Below are 21893 nucleotides of genomic sequence, written 5' to 3'. Positions count from 1 at the left end.
AGAAGACCTAAATAGACATTTCTCCAAAGAAGACATACAGATGGCCAAGAAGCACATGAAAAGCTGCTCAACATCACTTACTATTAGAGAAATGCAAATCAAAACTACAATGAGGTATCACCTCACACCAGTTAGAATGGGCATCATCTACAAACAACAAATGCTGGAGAGGGTGTGGAGAAAAGGGAACCCTCTTGCAGTGTTGGTGAGAATGTAAATTGATACAGCCACTATGGAGAACAGTATGGACGTTCCTTAAAAAACTAAAAACAGAATTACCATATGACCCAGCAATCCCACTACTGGGCATACACCCTGAGAAAACCATAATTCAAAAAGACACATGCACCCCAATGTTCATTGCAGCACTATTTACAATAGCCAGGTCATGGAAGCAACCTAAATGCCCATTGACAGACGAATGGACAAAGAAGAGGTGGTACATATATACAATGGAATATTACTCAGCCATAAAAAGGAACAAAATTGGGTCATTTGTAGAGACATGGATGCATCTAGAGACTGTCATACAGAGTGAAGTAAGTCAGAAAGAGAAAAACAAATATCATATATTAACACATATATGTGGAAATTAGAAAATGGTACAGATGAACCGGTTTGCAGAGCAGAAATTGAGACACAGAGGTAGAGAAAAAAATGTATGGACACCAAGGGGGGAAAGCGGCGGGTGGGGGTGTGTGTGATGAATTGGGAGATTGGGATTGACATGTATACACTGATGTGTATAAAATAGATAACTAACAAGAACCTGCTGTATAGAAAAATAAATAAAATTAAATTTTTTTAAAAAAGAGAGACCATAGCTTTCTTCTACAGTGATTCAAATTGGTTTTTGGACATGAGACCCAGAGTTTTTCCTATTGTAATAGAGCAAGTAACCTTCTAGTAGGAGGCCATCTATTTCATTCTTAGGGACACTGACAATTAGCCGAGGCCAAAGATCCCTGTGGGTCAAACACTGTGATATCCAATTCACCCTGCCGTCCATTATGATACCTGCACCCAGCTAAGTCTTTGGCAGTTAAGTACTTGCACTTGGCCTCTGTTCTTCTGGGATCCCATCATCCCCAGTGGATTCAAGGAGCCAATCTCAATGGTGGAATCTCCCATCCTCATATGTGACTGACAGAGGAGAGCCACCACAGGGCTTTTCAGGGATACTACTGCTCCCCCCACTAATGAATTCCCCAACGTTGTAGGGAAAGGAAAGTCCTCTGGGTCCCCCCTTGGGGAATATAGTGGGTGGGTGGGTGTGCAGGTTGTCAGTAATAACTCTCTTCCAACATCTCCCGTAAGCCTTTTGATTCCTTCCTTTATAACACAATAGGGAAGATGCTCATCATTGAATCTCAATTTCACTCAAACAGCTAAGTAAACTATAGTCATAACCAGCTGTACAAACCAACACATTAAGCCCATAATCTCAGGTAAGGCACTTGTATCAATAAATTCAACTTTTATTGAATGTATTCAACTCTCCTTCTTGGTCTAACACCCTTAGAATCCATTCCTGCACATAGTCCCCAGGATGCTGCAATGTAGTTTAGCAAAATCTTGCCATTCTTTCAGTGTAGAAGCTGCATCTTCCCAGATCACACTCTGTACTTGCCCTGTTTGAACATGTGGAGCTCTGATGCCAGTTGTGAGTCTAGTGGCCATAAGAGGGGGCAGGGTTAAGTCTTGAGGAGAAAAGGTATCCCTTGCAAGATAACTGCCCTGGGTGAACTTATCAAAGTGTCCTTAAGCAAGGAAAAGTGAGTACTCCCACACATAACTTGCAAGCTGCTTCCACTGGCAGGAGAGGCTCAGAAAAACTCAGAGGCTCCAAACTTTCAGCTTCATCTGAGCCCACCAGATATCCCCATTTTAACTCTCTCTTTTTTTGGAGGCACAAATAAGACAAATTTTTTATTTCAAAGTCTCAAATTTTGACCAGCAGAGCACCACTGACATGGGTACCCTGATAGAACTTTATGATTTGGTTACCAGAAATGATTATGCCACGTATAATTAAGGCTAACCAATCAAAATCCAAGTTCCCACTCCTTCCTAATCAATGGCCTAACTTTCACACAAGAGATTGGCAAGGCTGTAAATTCAACTTACTTTGTAATTATGCAAACCACACAATTAAATGTTATGTCATTTTCAGCAATATTTACCCTAATTTACCTTATTTATTTATAAGAAATAAATTTACTATTTTAGTAAATAATTTATATTATTATTGGTGCTTATTTCTAGTTAAGCTCTCTGGTTCTCTGATTGTGACCCATCTTTAAGGGCTGTTTCTTGAGACCACTCCACATAGGGTCTAATCAGGTGGAAAAAAAGGAAGTTAACGTAAAGAACTGTTAACTAGGTAATTTGGAGGTAGCAACTGCAGGAAGCAGCTACCACTATCAGGACTAGAAAAACAAAGAGAGGGACTTCACTGGTGGTCCAATGGCTAAGACTGCGCTCCCAATGCAGGGGGTCCTGGTTCGATCCCTGATCAGGGAACTAGATCCCACGTGCTGTAACTAAAAGATCCCACGTGCCGCAACGAAGATCCCACGTGCCACAACTAAGACCTGGAGCTGCCAAATAAATAAATAAATATTTTTTTTAAAAAAGGGAAAGGTTGGAATTATTTAAACTTAGTAGCATATGGCATGAGCTCTTAGAGCTGAAACTCACACCTCTGCAGTGGGTAGCTGCTTGCCTGGTGTCTCTGAGCTTGGAGAAGGGTTCCTGGTGGGCTGGGGCACTCCATTCTGGATGGGCCTGTGTGAGCCCCAGCATCTCCACCCAGCCCTCAGCCTCCCAGCGGCTGCTCTCTGCAGAGCCTCCGGGTCTCACCCTGCACCTGTGTGGTTCAGGATCAGCCAAAGGTTGAAGGGGAATTTCTACACCGATTTCCAGGGTTCCCTCTCTGTGGTTCTCCCTCTTTTGTGGCTGCCTCCCCACAAAACCCAGCTACCTGAGCCCTGAACTCTGATCTCTGCCTCATCTGTCCAGGAGACCTTCTGCCATCTGCTTGGGCTCCACCTTCCCATACTGTGGCCTGGGAAACCTATCTAGGAGGAAGGTCTGGGTAGATGTGGGGCTCACGTTATGTGTGTCCCCTCTCAAGGATCACAGCCCCACGTTAGAAAATACTATCCAGTGCCTGCACACAGCTGTTTTCTTTATCTGTCCAGGTTTTATAGCTGTTTATGGCAGGAGGGCAAAGCCCTCTACCATTTTACTTTGGCTGCTCAGCATCTGAGACCCCATCTTTGCAGAGCTCTACATCTTGGATGTTCCCTCTTACACAGTATTGGATTGAAATCTTTGCTCCTAGAACTCCCACCCCTCATTCATGGGCTTCTCTCTGGAAACCCACCTCTCCTTCTACGCTGGAATGGTCCAGCAGAGGCCTGGAGACAGGGATTTCATACTCCCTCAGCCTGGGTGGGGACCTTCTATGCCTGGCCTGACTGTCATGCTTGAGATTCAAGGGTATGGCCTGTGGATGGAGGGCCCTCTGCTCACGTGAGCCCCTCTCCACTCCCAGAGGGCAGGGTAGATATGAACGGAGCCATTCATATCTACATTCACAGGAGGAGTGAATCAGTTGGGACATTCACACCCATGTTAGCAGCTGCTGGGTGTGCGTGCATCCACCCTGAGTGGGGCATTAGCCAGCTTTCCCTGTGTGCCCACTGGGAGCAGAGGAGGTAGACACTCACGCCACGGGAGCTCACACCTGCCATGTGGCAGAGGTGCCTCAACCCCCTTTCCCGCTGGGAGAATTCATCTCCATTTTTCCCAGAATCCTATGGGCCCACAGGTGTTGCCCACAGTGTTAACTGGTGCTCTGGGAATCAGAGTTCGCTGGGCTATAGGCTCGCAGGCAACTTTTAAAAGGAAATGGATGCCTATCACCTTCAAAGCTTTGGAATGTTTTCTCCGACCAGATGCCACAGGCTCAGTGTTGGAAAATGAGTCTTCTGCTTTAATTCTGAGTCATGCTTACAGAATGCTCTTCCTACTACTTAAAAGGCATGTAGATCATTGTAAATGTGCCTCTGTGACTGTGTATCCCAACCTGCACTAAGCCCACATTAACTTCATCATTATGACACCATTCAATTACTGCACTCTCAATGTTTGCATTAAAAGCTGGCAAATCATTCCTGTGTACATTTATTTGCCAATCACGACCAGCTTTTGTCCAGTCCAGGTCTCAGGGCACTGTACCATGGGAATCGTGGCTCAGTTTGAAGGACTTAGAGATCCTCTCACCCAATCCCTGATGCTTTGATCCCCTCCCCACTCCTTGCCATCCTTGAACTCCTCCACTGACAGGGAGCTCACTACCTCTGGAGCAGTCCATTCTCACTTTGGACAGCCATGCCCATTTGAAAGTTTGAACCCACTAGGAAGGATGTTTCTGAAAACCAGCATGGAGCTTATCTCTTTTGTTTTCAAGCCCTGTTTTGCTCCATTTAACATTATAAGTGTTTCCTTTACATCATTAAACTATCTTGAATTTCTGCACGTATAAAAAAGCCACATATTTACAAATATGCCTTCATACTAGTCATGCAATTTATCATTGCTATTTCACTAAACAATATATTACAAACATCTTTTCATTGCAATTAAGCTACCTCTCCTTCCTCATTTTCAATGCCCAGATAATCCTTTATTGTTGGATATACCGTAATTTATTTAATCATTGCCTATCAGTGGGCATTTAGGTTTTTTCCAATTTTTTGCTGTAGTGACCAACTCCAGAATGAAATCTTCACACATAGTGATATTTCCTTAGGAGAGGCTTATAGAAGGGTGTAGAAGGTCAAGGGGTGTGAGCACTTTTAAAGACCATTCCAGGTAAAGACAGCAGCCTCCTGGTTGAAATCAATTGCTAATAAGTACTGAGAGCCATGTCGAGTGCTATACCGACATTATTATATTTAGTCCTTATCACCATCTACCACCACTCCCATGGTGCTTGTCTGTACCTGTTCTATGTATCTGCTTGCAAGGGAAGAGCTGGAGCAGGCCAGGCAGCTGGCCCTGCTCTGACCACTACATAAAGTGGCCTCCGCAGGGGCTCCTTTTGGGAATAAGGACATCTCCTGAAAGCTGCAAACTGGAAAGGACCTGGGCTTGAAAAGCAAAATGGACATCACACAAGAGTACTGTAGCTGGTCTTCCCAGACTCCAAGAGGCTTCCTCCATCTCTAGAAATTCTGAAAATAAAGAAAACAGCACAGGGCAAATGAGGGCTAGGGGGTGAAGGCATGAAAAGTCACTCGTAAAGTCTGGTCAGCAAGTCCTTCCTTCCACCCAGTGTCTTCATTTGGCCACACATTAAACTCCAGCAATCAAGACTCCCTTGGGTTTCTTGTCTGGCACCCCTGCCAGGACTGGGCCATGGACGGGGTGCAGAGTCTGACTCTGAGCAAGCACAGGGGCCACAGGAATAAAAATCTGACTGAAAGAACCTGTTCCACTGCGTCTTCCCAGCACGCACACCCCACTATGCCACAGATACGCGCTGCTTGTGCTCCAGGACATCAGAGCATTACTTGCAGTAGCAAAGTACTGAAAACAACTGGTTAAATAACTACCTTTTTGTGCAGTTAAACACTTTGCAAAGTTAAAATGTCCAAGGACAATCCAAAATGTATCACCATCTCATCACAGCCAAAGTCACTGCTGACTTTCAGATACACCATGACTTTATATAGCATTATGGCGGAAAAAAGCCAGTTAAACTCCACTCCATTGATTGTATTTGCAAGACGGTCAGTTTCACAGATGGTAAGAGGTGGGGAAACTATGGGAAATACCGCGGGTAGAAAAACCAAGTGCAGAGTAATGTGTAGAGCATGCTTGTGTGTGTGTTTAAAGGGAGGGGCTATGTAATCATACGTGGTTTTATAAACATACAAAATTCCTGGAAAGATACCCAAGAAACTGATAAAAGGTGTAGCCTCTTGAAGCTGGGGGGTGGGATACTGGGTCATAGGGTGGAAGGGAAGCCCTCTTTTCATAGTTACATCCATTTTTAAACTTTGAAATTTTAAACTATATATTCCCTTTTTAAAATAAAACTTAGGAAACTACTAAATGCAAAATAAAATAAAAGAGCGCATCCTTCTGGATTAAGTGGAATAGTACTTGGAGCTAGCCTCGGATCCGGAGACCGTACATCCAATCGTTGCTCTACCAGAGCGACCTCGGGCAAGTTCCCGCCCCGAGTGGGTCTCCAAGAGCCCACTGGTTGCCGGAGAGCGGGTCTCAGAACACCCCTCCAGTTCGGAACCCGGGCCGGGCCAGGAGCCTACCCGGCCGCGCTAGTCCGGGGCCGAGCAGCCGAGTGCGGGAGCCCCGCGGTGCAGGCCCGGCCAATCAGCGGCCGCGAGGCGGGCGGGGTGGAGGCGCCGCGCTCGCTGAGCGGAGCTCGAGGCAGAGGCGCCACCGCCGTCCCAGAGCGGACCATGCCACGCTCACCCGTGCTCTTCCTGCTGCTCCTTCTGCTGCAGCCGCAGCCGGCACCGGGCCTCGGGCTCCGCGGCGCGGGCGGCCAGAGCCCCGAGTGCTATCCGTGCCGGCCGGAGCGCTGTCCCGAGCCCGCGCGCTGCCCCGCGCCCAGCATCGCGGCGCGCGACGAGTGCGGCTGTTGCGCGCGCTGCCTCGGCGCCGAGGGCGCGAGCTGCGGGGGGTGGGCCGGCGCGCGCTGCGGCCCCGGGCTGGTGTGCGCGAGCCGCGCCGCGGGGGCCGGGCCCGAGGGCACTGGGCTCTGCGTGTGCGCGCAGCGCGGCGCCGTCTGCGGCTCCGACGGCCGCTCGTACCCCAGCGTTTGCGCGCTGCGCCTGCGCGCCCGGCAGGTGCCCCGCGCGCACCACGGCCACCTACACAAGGCGCGGGACGGACCCTGCGAATTTGGTGAGTCCGGCTTCTGCCCTGCACTAATGGGGCGGGTAAAGAAAGAGGGACCCCGACCCTCTGTGGGGTGAAGGATCACCCCGTGCACCGCGATGGACAGCACTGCACGGGCCTCAGTTTTCCCTCTGAGGTCAGTTTTTCCTTACCTGGCCAGTTACTTAAGGAGACCGCGGCAAGAATCCACATCCTGTACCCTTCCTTACCAAACCCATGAAGACACCAGCCACCGAGCTGGTCGTAATTTTGATGAGCCTGCTGTCCCTTTTGGTACTTAAGTAATTGCTGATACAGTTATTTCCAGGCCTGGCATGTTTGCCTCCAGGAGACTGGGAGTTTGGGGAGCAAGGTGTTCCCACTGGGTCCAAATCCCTGGGGTCCGGCCTTACGTGGCGGGAGGTAGGTTGTTTGAATGAAGAGGGAGGGCAGATGGAGATGCTGGAAGAGGGGGAGCTAGAGCTCCAGACTGGGACTCAGGAGTCAGGGGATCAGAGCACCAGGACTCAGTGAGTGTAGGGTGGGGCCCTGCTGGGAGTCTTGAGGAAGCTCCCACCCAGGACAGGTAAGACCTTGGGAGACCCAAGCTCTGAAAAGATTATGGTGCCATCAGGGGCAGACCCAGGTTTTGTGAGGCTAAGGCTTATATAATTTGGAGGGTCCCACTTTAAGTAATAGAAGATGATTAATTGCTTGGGACCTAGAAACATAAGCTTCATTCACATCACAATAAAACCATCTATGGGTGCCATCTTTGCTCACCCTCTATATGTAATTTTTTAAAAATCAAACAGAAATAAACCAAAATATCAGTATAGGGATGCCCAGCAAAGCACCCTGCTGGCCCATTAGGTTTTGGAGAAAAGCCCCTTGTCTAGGCTGCCTAGAGGGGCCAGTGGCAAGTTTAGGTGAGCTTGTGGCAGGAGAGTCCCAAGGAGCCCCAGCTTGGGGTTCTGGCCTGGGACTGGAGACCAAGTCCAGACCTAAATGTTTCAGTCAGTGTAATGACTTCAGCTCCAACAAGGAAGCCTTGGGGGCGGGGGACGGCCTTTTCCAGCCTTGGGAAATTTCTAGTATTATTTCCCCGCAAGCATCCCAGTTAGATGCCCTCAAGCCCAGGAGACCCAACGGGTTGTTGGAAATGAGGCAAGAAGGCCCCTGTCCCTGGAAACTTGGAAATAATGTGCTGCCCACTGGGGGGTCTGAGGCAGCCCCCAAAGCACAGGAAAGTCACCGCTGGCTGTTCCTGGTTGGGGCTCCCAGTGGAGGAGAGAGCTGGCTGGCGTTTCCCTGGCTGCAGCCTTGGGCTGCTTCCTTCCAGGGGCTGTGTCAGCCCCTGTGGAGCCACTGTAGAGGTTCCTCCACTTCAAACCTTTGTTTCTGCCCTGTGGCATTTAAACAGTCCTGTCTCCTTTCTTCTCATTCCTGTCACCCGCTTCTACAATCTGCTTTCCTCAGCAGTTAATTCACAGGCAGGTCTCTTTGTTTCCAGACAGGTAACACTTTCACTTCACATGCAGGAGACATGAGAAGTGCTGACCAGGTCCCCAGACTCTAACCGGTGCTGATGGTCTCAGATGATTCCTCCCTGGGCTGGTATTCTGTTCCTAAGAGACAGCTGCCTTGAAGGCATTTAGACCAAATCTGATGTTAGGCAGAGGAAACTGAGACCCATGGGGCAGGGGACTCATCCAGGGTGATCTGTAAAGCCTGGCTAGCTTCCGGGTCCCCGGCACCCTATTCAGTACTGTTTCAGGACAGGACTTGATAGTGTTAAGTCAGGCAGGTGGCGGTTGCCATGGTTACCAGAGTGCAGCCAGATGGCAGATGGAAGCCCCATACCCCTAATTCATTGAAAATTACCAAATGACAAGTAAATGTGACAGCCCCTCCACTCTGATCTGTGGGCTCTGAGCCCACCCCAGGCACAGGCCCTGGGAGTAAAGATGTGCACGGGGCCAAACAGAGGCAATTCAGAAGCTGCTCTTAATGATCCCATTAGTGACAGGCGTCGGGCCTCCCCAGAATTTAGCTCTCCTTCCCTACCAGCGATTGTGTCATCAGCCACTATCCAGACCCCGGCACTGTTTTCCCATCTCGTTTTGTCCTGAAATGTTTGTGTGGCCCCCCTGCCCTTGTGTCCTGGTGAAGCATGAAGGTGTGTACGGGGGATCTTTTCCAACCAGGGAAGGCGGCACCTCATTCTGTGCTGCCCTCAAGCCATCCTTTATCCAGACGACTTGGCAGGAGCACTTTTTAACAATGCCCCTGGGGACCTCGCTTGAAGGGAAACAGACTGAGTCAGAGCAGCAGCTGTTCTGCTTCAATATTGGTAATAAAATCACCCCTCCTCGGTCCTCACCTGTGCCTTCAATAAGCAAGCACCTGAGTTTAACGGAATGCGGCCTCCGTAAATATTAGGTTCCAGCAGTGTGGGAAGTGTTCTTACCCATGCCTCTGAGGGGCATTTGGAAACAGTTTTCAGGCTTAAATTCTGACCTTTCCTCCTACTCTCTGAAACGCCCCAAAATGCTAATAATGAGAGTAATCCTTTGATCAACACACATGTATTGAAGACCCACTATGTTCGCACATAAGAATAATTCATTGCTGTTAGAAATCGCTTTTGCATTCCATCTTCTTCCTTGATTTTTACAACTACCCTGGCCAGGTCTCACTCCCATTTAATAGAAGGGCAAACTGAGGCAGGCAGAAGAGAATTCCCTGGAGCCACATGGCTAGTTACCAGCTGAGGTGGGGCTCCAGCCTGAGTTTTCCTGGCTGTTTTCAGATGGGGCCATGCACCTCTAGCCCTCTGGCAACCTGATTAGGAAGGTGCTGCAAATTGGCTACCCTTGAACCTTCAGGGTTTCTCAGTCTGAATCCACCTTCCTTTTTTCCCCCAAGGCTTGTTGCTGGTTCCTCTGTTTAGCACCAGGTGATGGCTCCTGAGAGGAACAGGTATAGCTTCACAGAAGGGGAGGCATCTGAGAGGAGCCTTGAAGGATGGGTAGAAAATTCCTGGGTTGAGAAGGGGGGATGGGGAGGCACAGCATGAACGAATACAAGGAGGTAGGAGATCCTGGGGCGAGTGTGAACAGTGGACCCGTGGGCAGTACCCAGTGGGATAGCTGGCAGAGGAGATGATACCCAGAAGTAGTCTGGGGCAGGCTTATTGAAGACCTTGAGTGCCATGCTGCAGGGTGACGCTTCATTCTGTACTGAGTTACTAGTTCCATTTCTCAACAGTAAGGTGGCATGGCGTTGTCGTTACTGTTATTATCAGTAACAATACTGTAATTGTTATTGTTATCATTACTTTAAAAGGCTGCTTTGGGGGAATTCCCTGGTGGTCCAGTGGTTAGGACGCCACGCTTCCACTGAAGGGGGGCATGGGTTCGATCCCTGGTCGGGGAACTAAGATCCCGCATGCCACGCAGCGAGGCCAAAAATAAGTAAAATAAAATAAAAGGCTGCTTTGTTCCATGTATGCACCCTGACTGTTTGCTAGCATTGGGAGGAGGTCGGGATCCTGCAGAAAGCAAGCTGAGGTCATGTTTTGAATGCTGCATTAAATAGGAACGGGGTCCCGTGCCAGTGCCCATGAGGGCACTGAGCCCCTGAAGCTTCAGTGAGCTCTCGAGATCCGAAATCTTAGAAAATTCGCCTCGGTTGAAATTCCAGCTGCACTTAGAAACGTCAGTCTGTGCAAGGCATGTGTTACCAGGTAACCAGGAGAGGCAGCGAATACCACTTTGTGCGAGGGACAAAGAAGGGGGGGCCTCGTGCTCAAAAGCCTTTCATGCCGAGGGAGGGGGCTTGAGGCATAGGCTGCAGGGAGCCGGATTAAGCTGTTTCTGGTTCCACATCCTAACATGACTATTAGCATAAATTATCAGGGCTGTTCATTGTGTTGATTATTAAAGTCTTTGGCTGTGTGCTTTTTTCATATGAGCAGATGGGTTCCTGGGGGATGACTTTTGATATTCTTTCCTTCCCGAGCGCCATTAACTTTAAAGAAATCTCAGAGGCATTAAGGAAGATCTTTCATTCCAGCCATCAAAGACACTCAGTTGACGGGGTTGGGGGACAGATCCCCACACACTTAGCAATATCGATCCCTTTCATTTGTATAGATCCACACGGTTAATAACACAGTCACATTCATTCTCTCCCTTCACCGTGGAGGATGTAGGGCCACAGTCATTATCCTCATTTACAGATAAGGAGGAAATTGTTAGCAACTTGCCCAATGGTTAGCGACCAGGCCCCCGGGCATTTGAGTTTCCCTTGGTACTATTTTGCCCACCCCCAGTGCCCACCTGGGTGACTATTCTGTTACCTGATGGGTGGGTTTGTGCCATCCTAGCATTTCCAGGGCTGTTGCTGACATAAGCAGAAGGAAACAAGTGTTTAGCAAGGAAGAACTAGGGAGACGAAGCTGGCACATTCACAGACCCGGCTGACCAGACACCATCCTCCCTCCTGAAAGCCACATGACTCTTGCCAAAGGCAGTTAGAAAGGAGAGCCCTGGCTCTTCCAGGAGTGTGGCAGCTCGGGCAGCAGTAAGGTGAGAGGCTGTGCCCCGGGCTCGCCAGAGTGAGGGCTATGGGCCACGGCCTCTGGAGCCTTCAGGCAGGGCCCACCGATAGGCCCACTCACCAGAGGCCAATAGAGGGTCTTGAGCCGGCAAGGCATCTTTGAGGATACTACACTTTGGGGTAGCACAACCTGCGGGGTCCTCAGGTCCCTCCGTGGAAGCCATTTACACTTGGCAAGAGGTCTTGTGACTGTCCTCACAACAGCCTATGTGGAGGGCACAGCGGAGAGAATGGACTCCTGTGCCCATTTTAAAGAAGAAACTGGAGTGTGGCAGAGACAGGATTGAACCTGCCTGTGGTAGTCATATGTGGAGGACCCTAGCGCCACACTCAAATGAGCCCTTGGGGACAGTAAGACTGGGAATGTCCTGCCAGGGTTAAGGACACATTGCCCATTTAATGGTATCTTCACAAGAGCTGTTCCCTGGGGTGATTATGGAGAGTTTCATTTCTGTGCAGAAAAGAGTAAACATAGCAGGCCTGAGACTGTTATCCTTAGAAAGCCCTGCTGGCGAGGTTGACCCTTGGCTGGTGTCCGAGAATTTGGATGTGGGGAGGCTTCCCACCGTTTCCAAAACTGATAAGAGGAGCTCACTGTACAAACAGCATGGTTTATGCTGCACACCTGCTTTCCTTCTGCGAGTCTGGAATTTTGGTACATAGGAGGCAGAGGCTGCCTGAGGGACCGGACCCTAATAAAAACCCTGGGCACTGAATGTCTAGTGAGCTTCCCTAGTAGAGGGCATGCCACATGTGTTGTCACAGGTCGTTGCTGGGGAATTAGGCACATCCTGTGCGACTCCACTGGGAGAGGCTCCTGAAAGTGTGCTCCTGGTTTCCCGGGTCTTTGCCCCATGAGCCTCTTTTCCCTCTGCTGAGTTGCTTTGTCTCTGTTTGTTGTAAACAAATAAATAAATAAATAAATAAATCCCAGCTGTGAGTAAACTGTGCCGAGTCCTGTGAGTCCTTGTAGCAAATCATTGATCCTGGGACTTATCTTGGGGGCTCCCCACACAATCCCTAAGGAACTCTTTCTTATTCTGGAATGGAGTCCATATGGCTAACAAATGTTTCACTTTAAAAATCCACGTGGAATTAATGGAATCAGCGTGCCTGGGTTTGCATCGTCACTCCTCCAGGTGCTTCACCTTTCTGAGCCTTGGATTTCTCATCTGTAAAGTGGGGCTAAAAGCACCTACTTCACAGGGCTGGTGTGAGGATGAAAGGAGTAGCAGACATGGAAGTGTCATTTCAGGAGAAGGCAGGATGGTGTGGGACAGAGCTCAGAGCTAGACCGCTGGGCTCACGGGCTCACAGCCTCACCCTGCTGTTTAAGACTGGGTAACCCTGGCTGGCTCCCCCAGCTGGCAGCTGGGGAGATTGCTGGAAGGATCGAATGGCTTAAGCCTGTAAGCAGAAGGGTGGTATTATTACCATTAATACTATCATGATAATGATGACTGATTGTGAAGAGCTATTATGGATAAAAATATTTTAAATTTAAAATCAGATATGTTAAAATTAAAACATGAGGACATTTTTCAAGATAACTGAACAATGCTATATCTTGGGTATGGTGGTGGTTACACAGTGTATGCATTTGTCAAAACTTAGAACTGTATACTAGAAGGAATGAATGTACTGTATGTACATTTAAAAAGAAATCAAAATTTGAACATCACTTTATCACCAAAAGCAGGGGGCTCTTTTGGAAAAGAAGTGCTATTTTCTGCCTTGAAATTAGTGGCAAATGCAGTATTTCCAAGATGGTCTTTCTTAATTGTAGTTATGGAAAAAGAGGGAAATGCAAAGAGAGAGAAAGATGAAATGTGATTTACTGGCTTATTCATTTAGGCCTGAAAGGGATTGATGAAATCTCATTTAAAATTTATGACTCTACATGAAAGAAAGTAAAACATGTTGATTGAGTGTCCCTTTGGAATCTATTGAGGGCTTTGGAATAAGATGCAGTTCTGATTGTTCCCACAGCGAGCCATTTGACGACTGGTTTGGGCTCCAAAGGACGTAATGTTGGCAGGAGGATGTGAATAAATTAGACTTTCTTTGTTGTCCATTGCAGATGGGGCTCCGCCAGAGAGCAGCGGTGCTGTGGTTCTTTGTAGCGGTTGGCAGGTGGCTGGGTAACGTTGGGCAATGTTAGAAGCCTAGAACCTTGGTTCATTCAGGGGACTGGCTACACTCAGGGCTGTGGGTAGCGGTGTGGTGCTTGGAGGGCGTTCAATTGGTCACAGCTGAAGGAGTGAGCGGATCAGGCTGAGGGGGAAGAAAGCAGCCTGGGGGTGAGGAGGGCAGGGTCTGTATTCAACTCACTGGAAGCCATTTGAGGCACCCAGGGTGCTGTGGGGCTCCTGAGGGCAGCCCTGGGATAAAGAGGTGGGAGTTACAGGAGGTGGGTTTTAGCTCCAGGTGAGAACAAGCTTTCTTACCAGCAGAGCCAAGGATGGAAGGACCTGGCTTCATAGGTAGTGAGCTCTCCATCACTGGGGGCATGCAAGCGAAGGCTAGATGAGCCCATCACAGACAGTCAGGCACATGCTCTTGGGGAGTTGGGCCCCTCCAGTTTGAGACTCCATAGCTCTAAGACACTTTCCCAGAGATTTTTTTGGCACCAGTTTGACAGGGTCTGCTTCCCAGTCTGTCTGGAGGGGCCAGGCCAGTCTCATTTCTGCGCCCCTTCACTCCTTCCCTCCATGCTCTTGCTCCAGCCTTCTGTCTCTCTCCCTTTGTTCTCCTTTTTCATTGCAGCCCCACCTAGGTGGGCGAGGGCCCTTTCCCTCTCCAAGGCTGGCCTGTGGAGGGCTGCAGGGATGTCCATGAGTCCCCAGGTGAAGCCCCAAGAGTCGTGAACTCTGCATTTTGATGGCCCAAGGGTGAATGTGTTTGCTCTTTTATTTGTCATGTGTTTCTTCGTGGAGTCATCTGTTTAACAGGCCTACCCTGCCCCCCACTTGCATATTGTGTTAACTCAAACTCTCAAGTTTCACACTCATCACGTGGTAAGATCAGCTCAACAGCCCTGTGAAGCAGGGGTATTATCTCCATTTACAGACAGCAAACCTGAGCCGAGAGCATACTCCCCACCAAGCCTCCACATTGCGCCCTGCCCAAGACCCCACGTGGCCAGCTGCGAGGGTGGGTCTGTGAGACGAGATGAAGCACCTGCACTGCAAGGCAGGGGGGGTTTCAGCAAGTCAAAGGGGGCAGACCCCCTGGTCCTGGACTAGGACACACCCCCAGGCCCTCAGGATGGGGAGCTGGGGGTGCACTCCACGTAGAGGGAAGGCAGGGCAGGGCAGGGCAGGCAGGTACGCTGAGGGCTGGATGGAAGGCCTGAAAGCTGAGGCAGTTGGACTTGATTCTTTTAGTTCCAGTGTGAGTAGAGCAGGTGCCAGGCACAGGGAGAAGGGCAGAGTGTGGGGTATCAGCTGAGAATGTCTAACTCAAACGCCACATGCTCTCCTGTCCCACCCAGCGAGCCCACACCCGCCCTGGCAGCCTAGCACCACATTGCCGGATTCCCTGATTTACCTTTCTCCATGCAGCGAGGCTCAGTGTCCATGCCTGCAGTCTTGCCCTCGGGGATGGGGATGGGAAGGTGTGTGGAGCCTGTGATATGCAAATGAGCAGCTTGAACCGCAGGGGGTCTCAGCAGGGGGTGAGGGCAGCTGTTCTGCGTGGCGTTATTCTTTGAAATGCCCTCCATGCGGAAGGAGAAAAGCCCATCTGGTAGAAGACTCTGCCGTGGGTGAAGTGACACCAGCCCCTCCCGGAGCCTGGCGCACTGTCGTGTAGTTGAGCTGTAAGCAGATGGCAGCTGGGGTCCTGGAAGGGATCCTGGGAGGGAGTGTGATGAGACCACAGACAGACGTGCTGGGCGACTTTGAGAAGTTGCCTTCCTCTCTGGATCCCTGTTTTCCTGTTGGTAGAACAAAGGCAATGTAGGAGGAAACAAGTAGGCATCCTTCCAGGTCTAAGAAAACTCTCTTCTATGATTCCTTGCCTATGAGTGTGTCCTTTCTGTGGGGAGCTCTCATCTGCCCCAACATGCTCTCTGCAGGCAGGGTATCTTAGATGTGGGGGGCTTGATCAGGGTCAAGGTTGTCTTCCCTTGTCTTCTTCTCCCAGCTCCTGTGGTCATCACTCCACCCCAGAGTGTTCACAACGTCACCGGGGCACAGGCGTCCCTGTCCTGTGAGGTGAGAGCTGTGCCTGCCCCAGTTGTCACATGGAGGAAGGTATTTATATCCAAGAACTTCTCTGTGTGTGTGTTTGGGGGGCGGGGTATAAATGTTTTTTAAGGGTGTTTTGTGTGTTTATATGTGAATTGGAGGATTAAAAAAAAACTTATGTTCCACTCCTCTGCCTCCAGATTTATGCCTCAAAACTTTTACCCCAAACCTCTCCCCAGAGAAGGGGTGTTGCCATTTGCTCCCTCTGCCACTTAGCTGTCCAGGAAGTTCTGCTGTTTATCTAGCCTAGGTCAGCTGGGATGAAGTTAGAGCTTCCTTCACTGGATCTGGGTTTTAGAAAGACTTGGCTGGTGGCAAATGACCCAATCCTATTCCAAAACTAGATCTTTCTGCAGCTCAGTTTTTGAGAGACTGGCATATGTTGTCCCCTTATCTCAACAGCCCTGAGAAAGGCAATGAAATTCTGATAGTGGTGGTGTCTACATCTTCGCTGTCCAGCAGGGGGCACTGTCTGTACATACATTCAGTAGGAAGAAACTGGCATTTAATAGGAATAAGAGATACTAGGGTCTCAGCCTTCAAGTCAGCAGGAGAGTGAAGACAACGAGGGTGTCTGTGGGGTGGTCCTTATCCAGAAATGCTGTTTCTAAATCACTCCTGGTTTTTCTGTCCTCTGTAGGTCACACGGTCTCCTGAGGGCACCCAGGTGCTGAAGGACCTGCCTGGGGACCACGTCAATATAGCTGTCCACGTGCAAGGGGGCCCTTCTGACCACGCAGCCACAGCCTGGGTTTTGGTGAGTATCTCATTTGTTTAGGATTATTGGCTATTATTGACTGGCCCTTATAAAGCACCTTTTATATTTCTATAACATGTTACACCTTTCAAATATTCTGATCCATTTCTCCTTGGACCCTACAGTAACTGAGAGGAAAGCAGGGCAAGTAGTATAACCCCTGAGAGCAGAAGTGATCTTCAGAGGTAGGCAGAATTATGGCCCCGGAAAGATGTCTATGTGCTAATCCCTGTAACTGGTGGATATGGTATGTTGTGTGGCAAGAGGGGAATAAGGATGGAATTAAAGTTGTTAATCAGCTGACTTTAATAAAGTTATCCTGGGTTATCTGGGTGGACCCGATATAATCACAAGAGTCCTTTAAACGTGGAAGAGGGAGGCAGGAGAGACAGCCAGAGAGATGGCAGTGTCAGAAGACATAAACAACTGTTGCTGGCTTTGAAGATGCAAGAGGGGGCCATAGGCCAAGGACTGCAGGCAGCCTCTAGAATGCTTCTCTTAGGGCTTCTAGAAAGAAGGCAACCCTGCTGATACCTTGGGTTAGCCCACTGAGACCCATTCAGACTTCTGACCTCAAAACTGTAGATAATAAATTTGTGTTGTCTTAAGCCATTAAACGTGTGGTCATTTGCAACAGCAGCCATAGGAAGCCAATACACTTGCCTGAGACCACATGGCTGATAAAGAGGGAAGATGGCACATTCGCATCCTCCTCCAGGGCTCTTCCATGCCACATGCAGCAGTTTGGCTGAGGAGGGGGAATGCCCTGTGTTTGAAAGGGCGATGGAGTGACGAGATGGGGGCCCGCGTGGGGCTAGTTACCCTACCTCTCAGAGCTTCAGCGTCCACAACCATAAAAAGAGGGCCTTGGACTGGACCATGTCTAGTGACCCTAACAGTCTGTGACTTACCTGTGAGTCTCCTGTAATGTGAGGATAACGGTGCTCCGCCTTCAGCCACCATGGGATCCAAACGAGATGGGGTGCACAAACCCTCTCCAGTCGGTAGTGACTCACACTTGAGAGAAGCTGTTATGACGAGAGAAAGCAAGAGAGGAGGGAGCTGCTGTGGATCTCCTCTGCAGGGGCGTGAGACGGGCTCTTGAGGGTGTCCTCCTCATTCCACCCCCATCTCGGCCAGCTTGGGCAACTTCTCCACCCAGCTCAGAGACTCAGAATGCAGTTGGGTCCATGGCTTTTTCACATAAAGTGTATTCCCCCCCTTTTATTACAAGGAGAGGCGGGGGAAGATTGTCTCTGGTGTTATTTTGTAAAGGCTGCCTCCGTTGGGAGCATTTGTGGGCTATTCCGTGGTCAGTAGAGATTTGTTCTTTTAGTTTGCAGTATTTTCCTTGGAATCTATACCTATCACCTTCAATAAAAGGACCAGGTAGCTCACAGTAAAAGGCAGAAATGCAGAGGAGACATTAAAATGAGAGCCAGGATACAGAAGGTACTGAGAAGGAAGTTTAACTCTTTCTCGGCAGCCAAGGCAAGAAGAGAAATAGAGGGTGAGCTCTCTCACTTTGAAAAGGAGTAAGTGTTCAGACTCATTAAGAACTAAATAAGTGATTTTGCTGTGCCATTTATGACTGTACAAACTTGCCTGTTTAACTTCTAGATCAACCCTCTGAGGAAGGAAGACGAGGGGGTGTACCAGTGCCATTCAGCCAACGCGGTAGGGGAGGCCCAGGCGCACAGCACAGTCACCGTAGTGGATCGGAGCCAGTACAGAGCCGCCCGCTTCCCGGGTCCAGATGACCACATGTGAGGGGGTAATGTGCATGTTCCAAGTCATCTGCAGTATTTGTACACCTGTGTCACGGGAGATTGAGATGAGTCATAAGATGCATAATAAATAAGAAGAAAAATACATGAATCAAGGAAACCAGAGAAATGCAAACCAAGAGTAGGAACATATTACAATTGGCAGGTAGACTCTGTGGTATGTTCTACACACGTATCACACTGGGCTTCCCACTAGCATGCAAAGTCAAGAGCTGTGAGTGTTATGGGTGTCCGTCAGGTGAGAAAGACCACCTATTTTTTTCTACTTCTCCAAGTCCGCCCAGTGAGGGTGCTAAGAGAGCAGACATGGTCACTATGACAGCACTCGGGTGAAAACACGCCCGCAAAGAAGACAGTCTGAGCTTCATAGGTCTATTCCTAGGTTCTTCCTTGTCTGTAGCTCTGCAAGTAGTTAGAGCTTCTAGAAACAGGGAGGAAAATGTAAGGTGTAAAATCGTCAAATAGGAATTCAGTGAGGAGATGGCTCTTAAAGTTGCCCTCCTGATACTTAACTTTTAGTTTTTTATATATGTGTATAGTTATATATATGTATCAAAAAGTCAAGTATCGAGACTTTTTGTCCTGTACACTTGTATGTATACTTCTGTATGTACATATGTGTGTATGTATGTTTCATGTTTTAAATATATGTATAATTTATAAGTACATATATTTTAAAAACAGAAATGATACCAGGGTATGAATATAGTCTATTATAAATGAGTTTTAAAAGGGGTCACAAAGAACCATGGAATTTTAATACCATTGCCACGGCCCAGTCCTTGAGTTCCGGCTACAACATGCAGAATTGGCCGGCTACTGCTTGCATACCTCCAGGGACACAGAGCTCACTACCACCAAACAACCATCTGTGGATTTTTCTAATAGTTGAAAGCTCTTCCACATATTAAGCTGGAATCTGCCTCCCTGAAATGCCCATCCATTGGTCTTACATGTATTTCTTAGATCCCCACAGGCACCTCTGCTCCCCACCGGCACCACTCCTGGTTGGGGAGAGATTTAAAGTTAGGGGCATTTCCTCCACCTTCCATCTAACACATAGTTGACTATGACGGAGCAGGCTTTTTTTCTCTAATTCTTTTCCCTCTTTTCTTCTAGCGTCTTAGAAACATTGATTACAGGACGATGGAAAAGTCGTCATGGATCTTTTTTGCTTTGTGAAGAATTGGAAGAACTGTGTTTGTAGATAACCACTTTTGTATGTTTTTAAAAATTAGATGCAAACTAGATTCGTATACAGATGTAGTTTTTAGCAGGGCAAACATTGGGAAGACAGACTGCATGTAGCCTTTTTATACTTCTGAAATGAATAGCTCTGTGAGAATTCTTTTTTTAACTTCTCCCTCCGAGGGAAGGTCACGTTAGGTATATTTGTAATTCTAAAGGGCTGGACCGAGGCGTGTGTCAGCTGTGACTCTTTACCTCATTTGTCTAGGGCTGATTAGTGATTTAGTATGTGTTGTAGGAAGAGGGGGGAGGGTCCTGCTGTCCTCTGCCTGACCTCTCCAACTTTGCTGTGTGACCTGGGTAGGTCCCTCCCTCTCTGGGCCTTGGTCTCTTCAGCTGTGAATGTGGTATTTGGACTGGATGTTACCCATGTCCCTTCAAACACTGCCATCCTGGAGTAAGATGGTCCTACAGAAAAAATATGGGAAGTGTAGTCTTAGCATTCTTTTAAAAATAATATTCCCTCAAAAACAAATGCCATTGCTTCATATGAAGGTGTAGACAGCTGTTATTCCTGCTGTATTCCCATTTTAAAGAGACTTAGTCCTAGATGGAGCACTTAACCAGACTCAGGGCCCCTTGGCTGGGCATCTGGGGACCAAGATGTCCACTTATTAACAAGCCCAGCATTCTCTAACCAAGCTGGCAGTGGAGACCTGGCTTTTGGACATCAAACTGTAAAAATGGGGTCAACTGCTCTCTCTGGGCTGTGGAATTAGAGTGGAGTAGAATACATTTTACTTAGAGATGTTTTGACCTTACCCAGAAATAAAGCTTTCTTTCTTTCCTTTTAATCAAGAAAGAAAAAAGAATATTTAATATCTAGCCTAAAAAAATAGACCCCCTAGGTGACTAAAATTTTTTAAAATCAGAATTGGGATCTCACATGTGGATAGTTGTTAAATTTCAAGAAACACTGTTCTATCTGTGGTCACTTCCCATCTCTGGGACGGCAGGCAGGATGAGCATTAATGTCCCTCCCCCTTTACAGATGAAGAAAACCAGGCTCCGAGAGTAAAGGCATGCCTGAGGCCTGAAAGCCTCTGAGAAGGACTGGAGCTGAGGGCGCCCGGTCCTCTTTGGCACCCTTTCCACTCCATGGTGCTGCTTCTCAGAACAATCTTGTAACTATAGAAAGGAAGATGCTGCCAGTTCCACAGGTTTCAGGGATTCTCCTTAAGGTCCATCTCAACTTTTAAAGCAACATTCTCAAGCCGCTCACACTGGGCACTGCATTTTGGAGTCCTTTCTGGAATTGCATTTTCTGCCTTTAAGCCTGGCTGTTCCACATCTGAAATGCTGAGGTGGCATCACCCTGACAAACATAGCAGGAGGGTGGCCCAGGAATCCAGAAACATGAGGTCCATTTGGGAATTCACCCCTATCTTTCTGGGTGACCCTGAGCAAGTCCCCTTCACTTTCTGGACCTCGATTCCTCATTTGAATAAGAAGGGAATGAAACTAGATGGGTGGTTTTCAAACTTTAAAACATTGGAACCCCTTCTTCGAATAAAGTCAAAATTGAAGTTGATCAAAAGAGAAGCTGTCCTTGTCTTGGAGGTTGGGCCTTCCAGGGGATCTGCTCACGTCCCCTCCCTACTCGGCTCCCTCAAACCCCACAGCAGCGATTTCCATATCTAAGTCTGCAGTTAATTCCTCTGTGATTTGAGTGGTTGGGAGATGGCTTGGGAAGAGACTTAGTGAAACCGTGTCAGAGGAATAGGGAACTGTAGAGAAGGTAGTAGAACAATATCATGCATCTGCTAATAAGCACATTCAGCAAAATCAGTTGAATCACCTCAAATTTGCCCAGTCAAAATTGGAGAGCTGGATGTGGACCCAAAGAGCAGGGTAGATGGAGCCCCGGGGTGACAGGGCTGAGCATCAAGACTGCAGGAGGCTGGGTGTAGCATCATAATGATGTACAAAAGATAATAATAATGTTACACTGTCTGAAGTTTTCACCAAAACCAAAAAGGTAGGTTAGCATGATTGTTCCAACCTAATGACTTTTCAACTGTGAGAGCCCCAAGACCTCTCAGAGGCTAAGCGAATGTATGCTGTGGCTTTTATCATTTGGAAACATGATGCCCTCAGAGCCTGTGTTTTCTACCCTATTTTCATAGATGTGATGATGTCACAGGACCCCTGCACTCTGAAAATAAATGTTTTTAGGGACAGTCTTTGTGGTCTCTGTCCTTGGAACGCTGCTGTAGGTGGGTCCAGGTCCCACTGATACTTCTCCGTCATCCCTTATGCATCTTGCCCTTTTTTTGCTTGCCCACATCAGCTACTGTCATCCGAATCGTC

The 21893-nt window shown here is 48.4% G+C and overlaps 1 protein-coding gene across 1 annotated transcript; it reads left to right on the top strand.

The window, feature by feature from the left end:
• Positions 1–6497: 6497 nt before the first annotated feature.
• IGFBPL1 (insulin like growth factor binding protein like 1) lies at positions 6498–21683 on the top strand. The gene is made up of 5 exons (XM_007197105.2): positions 6498–6945; positions 15688–15797; positions 16432–16548; positions 18169–18322; positions 19455–21683. Exons 1-4 carry the CDS (start codon positions 6498–6500, stop codon positions 18316–18318), a joined length of 825 nt encoding a protein of 274 aa, XP_007197167.2. The 3' UTR covers positions 18319–18322; positions 19455–21683.
• The last annotated feature ends 210 nt before the right edge of the window (positions 21684–21893 follow it).

The sequence above is a fragment of the Balaenoptera acutorostrata genome, chromosome 6, assembly GCF_949987535.1.
Source record: "Balaenoptera acutorostrata chromosome 6, mBalAcu1.1, whole genome shotgun sequence".
Classification (NCBI taxonomy): domain Eukaryota; kingdom Metazoa; phylum Chordata; class Mammalia; order Artiodactyla; family Balaenopteridae; genus Balaenoptera; species Balaenoptera acutorostrata.
Note: the sequence above shows the minus strand (reverse complement) of the source record. Positions and strands in the feature narration are given on the sequence as shown.

Coding starts and splice junctions, on each gene's coding strand:
- IGFBPL1 (XM_007197105.2), top strand. CDS start 6,498: ATGCCACGCTCACCCGTGCTCTTCCTGCTGCTCCTTCTGCTGCAGCCG. Junction 15,798..16,431: donor CAGTTGTCACATGGAGGAAG/GTATTTATATCC, acceptor TGTCCTCTGTAG/GTCACACGGTCTCCTGAGGG. Junction 16,549..18,168: donor CAGCCACAGCCTGGGTTTTG/GTGAGTATCTCA, acceptor TTTAACTTCTAG/ATCAACCCTCTGAGGAAGGA.